Source organism: Agelaius tricolor, unplaced genomic scaffold, assembly GCF_023055355.1.
Source record: "Agelaius tricolor isolate 1412-34295 unplaced genomic scaffold, bAgeTri1.0.p SCAF_16, whole genome shotgun sequence".
NCBI classification, from domain to species: domain Eukaryota; kingdom Metazoa; phylum Chordata; class Aves; order Passeriformes; family Icteridae; genus Agelaius; species Agelaius tricolor.
In genome coordinates this window covers 10,460,110-10,466,600 of record NW_027269276.1, presented here as the reverse complement: position 1 = coordinate 10,466,600, position 6,491 = coordinate 10,460,110, and the positions used below count along the sequence as shown (strand labels likewise).

Genomic DNA, 6,491 nt, shown 5'->3' with positions numbered 1-6,491 from the left:
CTCCGGGGCCGGCGCTGCCTCTGCCCGGAGTGCGCCGTGCTGGCGCCGGGGCCGCCTGCCGTGGGTCCGGCTGGGCGCTGCCAGCCCGAGTTCCCCCCGGAGGCTGCGAGTCTGGTGACTGGCGCGTCTCTGGAAAGGTTGAGGGAAGTGATCCTGCCCCTCAGCCCCGATGAGGCCGCATTTGGAGAACCGTGCGCAGTTATGACTTTTACAGTAGAAAAGAGATATGGAACTCCTAGAGCAGGTCCAGCAGAGAGCTAGTAAGTTGGCCAAGAGTCTGGAGATACCTCTCATGAGGAAGGGCTAAGGGAGCTGGGCCAGTTCAGCCTCAAGAAGAGGCAACTGAGAGGGGCTCCTGTGTAAAGCATGGGTGTCAAGAGGATGGAATTGGGCTCTTCTTTGTGGTGCCATCAAATAGAACAAGGAAGAACGGGCAGAAAATGATGTACAGAAAGGCCAACCTGAGCATGAGGAAGAACTTTACTGTGCAAGTGACCATGTACTGGGACAGATTACCCAGAGAGGTTGTGGAGGCTCCCTGACTGGAGATATTCCAGAACCGTCTGAACACAACCCTGGTCCATGTGCTCTAGGATGACCCTGCCTGAGCAGGGAGGTTGGACCAGATGACCCACGGCGGTCCCGTCCACCCTGACCCATTCTGTGAAAGCTTGGCCTGTTGCTGTGACCAGCATCACTGCTCAGCTTCATTTTGCTTTACTCAGTGCTTGCTGAACTGTTTACCTGGGATGCGTTCACCATAAAAAAAATTATACCAGTTTTAAAGGCCTGAACTCTTTAGATCTACAGGCCTTGTAAAGCAATGGCTTTATAAAGATTTTTACATGCTAAATTCTGCTGCTGCCTTCAACTGAGGCAAAACCCCCAAGCGACTAGCTCTGCCTCCCCATCTCCACAAGGCCTGGGGTTCTCACAGACACACAGATGCATCTACAATATTTACTAGGTTTTCCTATTGTTGGTAATTTTATACTGTTATGGTTTCTGATAGTGGGTTTTTATTTGGTTGGTTTTTTTGTTTTTTTTTTTTTTCCCGACAGCTACTGGCAAGTCTTTTAAAAGCTTTTTTGTATTCTACAACTGTACTAAGGGCGAAATAAATATTTTACCTCAAAAGAAAACCCACAATGATATTTGTTATTGTGCTTCCTTCAGTCTGAGCACTTAAAGCTTGCTGAATGGGATGAGTAACAGTAAGATAGATACCAAAATGGACAAAGATATACACCAAAACACTGAGTGAGTGAGCCTGCGAGCACTTTTGAAATGCTCAGTTCCTTGCAAGTATCTGTAGCCATTAATCCGGGGGTAACAGGAGCCACGAGGCCGCCTGTTGGGAGGGGAGCATTAAACACCGCATTAAACACGGGGACAGAGACACCCATCCCTCCAGGCCATGAGGGATGTGACCGTCCATTATTTTTACCGCACGTGCATTTTGCAGGAGCACCGGCAGGAATACCGGGAAACCCCAAACAATTCTTTCGCACGTCGCAGCAGCGTCCCCGTCCCAGCTGGGCTGTGGCGGCCGCGGGGCCGAGTGCGGAGCGGCTCCAGACCGAGCGGGCCGCGGGGTGTCCAGGGCCGAGCCGGCCGGCGGGGCGGGACGGGGCCGGGCCGCCGGCGCTGCCGCCCGGAAGGACGCGGCGTTCGCCTGCCCCGTGACCGCGGCCCCGCCGGAGCCGCCTCAGCCGGGCCCGCGGTGCAGCCGCCATGGCGGGGGACAGCCCCAGCGTCCTCCCGGTGCAGCTGGTGGAGCAGCCCAGGTGGGTGGGTCGCTCCCCGACCCCGCCGCCGCTTATCCCGGGCCGGGTGGGCGGTCTGCGGGCGGCCGCGGGGGCTGGGAGTATGGGTGGGAAAGCCCGTCCTCATGCTCCGGGCTGAGGTGCGAGGAGGTGTGGACTCGTAGCGTCCACACTCCGTAGGTTTTTCCCTGACACGACCAAAGACTCCTCGGGAAGCTCCCGCTGGCCGGGGCGCGCCAGGCTCCGGCCCTACAGCATCCCGGCCCGCCCTGACGCCCCTCGCAGGGTGGCGCTGGGGCAGCAGGAGGAATCGTTCGTTCATTCATTCATTCGTTCATTCATTCGTTTAGTCATTCATCATTTCGCCTACGTCATTTTCCCCCTAGAGTTTTTGGGGAATGCTGATTATTCTCTCGTCCTTTTTTCTGGAAAAGCCCTGGAGCAGCGCTAGCCTGGCCCGTCCTGGGAGTGGCTGCGGCACCTGCCAGCGCCCGCTCCTTGCCCGCGGAGTTGCGCTCGGTGTGTGCAATGAACACACACACACACACACGAACCTTTCCGCTTGCTCGGTGTGTGCAATGAACACACACACACACACACACGAACCTTTCCGCTTGCTCGGTGTGTGCAATGAACACACACACACACACACGAACTTTTCCGCTTGCTCGGTGTGTGCAATGAACACACACACACACGAACCTTTCTCCTTGCTCGGTGTGTGCAATGAACACACACACACACGAACCTTTCTCCTTGCTCGGTGTGTGCAATGAACACACACACACACGAACCTTTCCGCTTGCTCGGTGTGTGCAATGAACACACACACACAGACGAACATTTCTCCTTGCTCGGTGTGTGCAATGAACACACACACACACACGAACCTTTCCGCTTGCCTTAGCGCTGCACAAGGGGCACTTCTTAAAACGCCGCTTACTTGCATAGGATTGCACCGTAAATCTCACGGAAACGACGAGTCCAGCATTTCCAGACTTGGAAGTGTGAAGCTGTGAGGAGTGCCTTTCCTTTAAGGCTTCTGACAATTTTCTTCTTGATGGAGGTGCTTGAAATGCAGTGTGTGTCTTGCAACATCAAGGCCAAAGCCTGTAAATAGCCTTTCATCACGCCTGCTTGTAAAACCCACATTAAAAAAAGAGATCAGTCAGCACTTAGATAAACATGCTCTAAAGACTGCTTTGTTTGTTGTCTCTTGGTACCAACACTACTATAAAAATATCTGTGAAACAAAGCAGCATTCTAAATACTGAAACAAAAAGGAATAAAGTTAACACCTAGAATTCTGCCAACAGATTCCCCTGTGGACTATAATATTATTAATGTGATCTAGAGAAGGGATTGAACAATGAAATGGCAGAAATTGCTTTTGCTAATTGGATGAGCGATATACCAGTCAATACTAGGGGAGATTATAAGAAGGGGAAATCACAGACCTAATACAGCTTTGTAACAGGGCACAAAGATAGGTACTGAAAGATCTGTTAAAAAATATCTCAACAAATCATATTTTGTAGCTTTCCATTTATAAAAACCTTATGAAACATTTGCATAAATGTAGCTGAACAGTAACGCAGCCTTTACAAAGATGTAGAAACAAAGTAATTGTGGAATTTTCTAACATCTGTTTTTCATTGCAGTCTTCTTACTTCTACTTTGCATTAACTAGGTTTCCAGTTCTAGATTTAGATTAAATGTAGAAACCTTATCAGGGTTCCTGTTACTAGATTTTTGTCAGTAGACTAAAATTTTGCTTTAAGGTAGTTTCAAAATGAATTACTATCAAGTTTCCTATGCTTCACTAAAATAAATTGCTTCATCTGTTCTCAGCCCTTGTTTTCCTACTGTTCTGCATGACACACTAAAGTGTTCCAACTTTGCAAACATCAGGCAGAAGGTTGGCACCTTTACAGTTGCAGGAAGTAAAGCAATATGACAAAGTTTATTTGCTTTGAACTTGCAGTAGCACATCAGGTACCTCTAAATGGAAAACCTGAAGTACTTTTGCTGGAATCCTGTGGAGTAAATACTGTCATAAGTCATGGGGATAATCTGACGTTTGGAATTTTAGTTCTCTGTGTGTTATTTATACAAAGATGGGGTAGTGCCAAATATGAAAATTGATAAAAATCAAAATCTAAGTAGAGTCTTCAATGTTATGTGAAGAGCACAAATAACCAGCTTAATGTCACTCCTGATGTAGCAGAGAAAACTCCACATACTTCAGGAAGCTGAACAGAATTTGCTTCAAGAAGCATTGAAGCTTCCTGTGTTTTATGCAAATGTAGTCCTTCTAAATGTTTCTAACCTGCCTTTCAGATTGCAGAAACTGAAGGAGATGTTTATATCAAAGTTTGGATCAGCTCCCAAGTTTTATGCTCGTGCACCAGGACGAGTCAACTTAATAGGTAAAAGAGAAAAATTAACCTTATGTTGTTTTACTTCATCTGTCATCATGGAAATCTAGTAGTTTAAAACACAGAATGGAAATGCTGGTCTTAATTTTATTTTTTCAGAGAAGTTTCTTGTTACAAATGGAAAATCATATATAATTTAGTAGTTTTTTCTGTATCTTATAAACAACTCTACATGGATATCAGTTTTGGAGAAAAACATTTATAGAGAGTAGTGATGGTTTTGAAAAGTGGAGTAAATTGACAGCTTTTTTGTTTTTAATTAATTAAAGTTACCAAATATAACCAGCTCCACAACAATATACATGATAAAGTATTAAATGATTCTACCATCATCTCTTGTTTACTCTTTACATAGATATGTGTCCACAGAACTTAAAATAGTGGATGTGATTCACTGGCAGGCTGGAGAGTCACAATTATTTTGTGTTTAGGACTTACTTTTATTTCTGTAGCAGCCTTATTTTCTTAGATTTCTCTGTCGTGTTAGGATTGTGTTCTCTCTGGAGCTGAGTTTCTTGCATAAAATAATCCTACACATTTGAAGACGTAGTAAAAGGATCCTGAGAAACAGAGCTGTAAAAGTCAATTAGTTTATTATGCAGTTAATGTTAATTTTTATCTCTGTGTTGTGTGAACATCTCATATAGCCTAAATGGACAGCATATGGTAACTGGGAAGTATTCCCAAGGGAGAGATGTTTACTACATACATTTTCTATTTGATTGTTACTTCATGTGTTGTATGCAACTGTATTAATAATTATTTAAATATAGTCATTATCTTCTTGGAAAAAGCTCCAGAAATTGTATGTACATCACAGTTCTCATTCTTGGACAGTAATCAACGTGGTGGGGGTTTTTAGAATTTTTGTAAGCCAGTGTTAAAATATGAACATTTATAAACAGGTGCAATAGATAAAAATCACTAAAGAAATAAAAACTTTTTGTGAAGTAATAAGAAATGGAAGAAATGTACCCCAAACTTTAGGTAATAAGAGTTGAAACTACAGTAAGAAATTGTCTCATCCAGTAAACAACACTGAAGCCCTGTAGAAATTGTGTTAGTGCTATTCTAGAAAGAATTATTACAAAGTATTTTCTTTGTTTCTTTGCTAGGAGAACACATAGACTACTGTGGTTATGCTGTGCTCCCCATGGCTATAGAACAAGATATCCTGATTGCAGTAGAACCTGCACAAACTCAAGTTGTGCAACTGGCAAATACCAATTCTTCATACTTGTATGTGATTACTTTGTTTATTCATTATTTTTTATGAACTTCTTCATGCATTGCAATACAGTTTACCTTTTCAGAGATCTGACAGACTTCCATTGCAATACAGAGTCTGATTGTGTGAACAATTTATATCAGCAGATGGAATCCCACAGACTGACTCCATGCCATGTCTATTAGTTCAGAGCAATAGCTTTGCAGCTGCTATCTCCCACCTGTTTGTTCATATTACTCTGTAAGGCCTATGACTTTTCAATCCTTCTAAAATTCTGCAATTCTGTCCTCCCTTCTTTTATCTCATCTTTCTTGATATAATCCCCATAACTGGCAGCAGCTCCATGTCCCCTGGAGAAGGGACTGAAATGTTTTGTAATCAATTACTGCAAAAGCAAGGTAAACACTCCCCTGCTCTGGAGAACCTGGGCCTGTGTTTTCACAGCACAACAGCTTTAGCAACAATGCTGGCTCAAAAAACCTGTATTCCCTCACTTCCACTTCCTCCACAGCTGTTGTTCACAGAATTATAGGGCAATTTAGGTTGGAAAGAACCTTTGAAGATCCCATGTAAATAATCTTGTTGGCCTTCTGCTGAACTCCCTGCCAATGTCTTTCATGTATTGGGAAAGCCCAAAACTGGATGCAATATTCCAGCTATGGTCTCACAAGTGCTGAACATAGGGAAATAATCCTGCCACTCTTTTCAACTTCAGGCACGTTTTTCTGCCTTTTTGTCATAGACTGATATTTGTGTAGTTGCATGGCAGTTCAGATCAGGTCACTCACCCACATGAGCTTTTGTGGGCATTTCCAAAAATGAGAATCAGCAAAAGCTTAGTTTAAGCCATTTTTATTGAGCCATTGGCTTAATTGGTAAATTAGTTCCTGAAAGCACAGTGTGTGGCAGCACAGGGACAGGAACACACTGTCAAAAGTGGGAAATACTTGAGCACTTATTCCTGCTTAAAGCCCAGTTTGTTATAAACACATTCTGAACTGCTGCCTGTGACTAAGACAGTTCAAAGGAATTTGTACTTCCATGCTAAGTATAAATAGT

The 6,491-nt window shown here is 44.2% G+C and overlaps 1 protein-coding gene across 1 annotated transcript in view; it reads left to right on the top strand.

The window, feature by feature from the left end:
* Positions 1 to 1,501: 1,501 nt before the first annotated feature.
* The window catches only part of GALK2 (galactokinase 2), a 47,237-nt gene continuing 42,247 nt past the window's right edge, over positions 1,502 to 6,491 (top strand). The window contains exons 1-3 of the mRNA XM_071441475.1: positions 1,502 to 1,787; positions 4,107 to 4,195; positions 5,320 to 5,443. Coding sequence (XP_071297576.1) covers positions 1,735 to 1,787; positions 4,107 to 4,195; positions 5,320 to 5,443 — 266 coding nt within the window. The 5' untranslated portion in view covers positions 1,502 to 1,734. The remainder of the gene's footprint in view (positions 1,788 to 4,106; positions 4,196 to 5,319; positions 5,444 to 6,491) is intronic.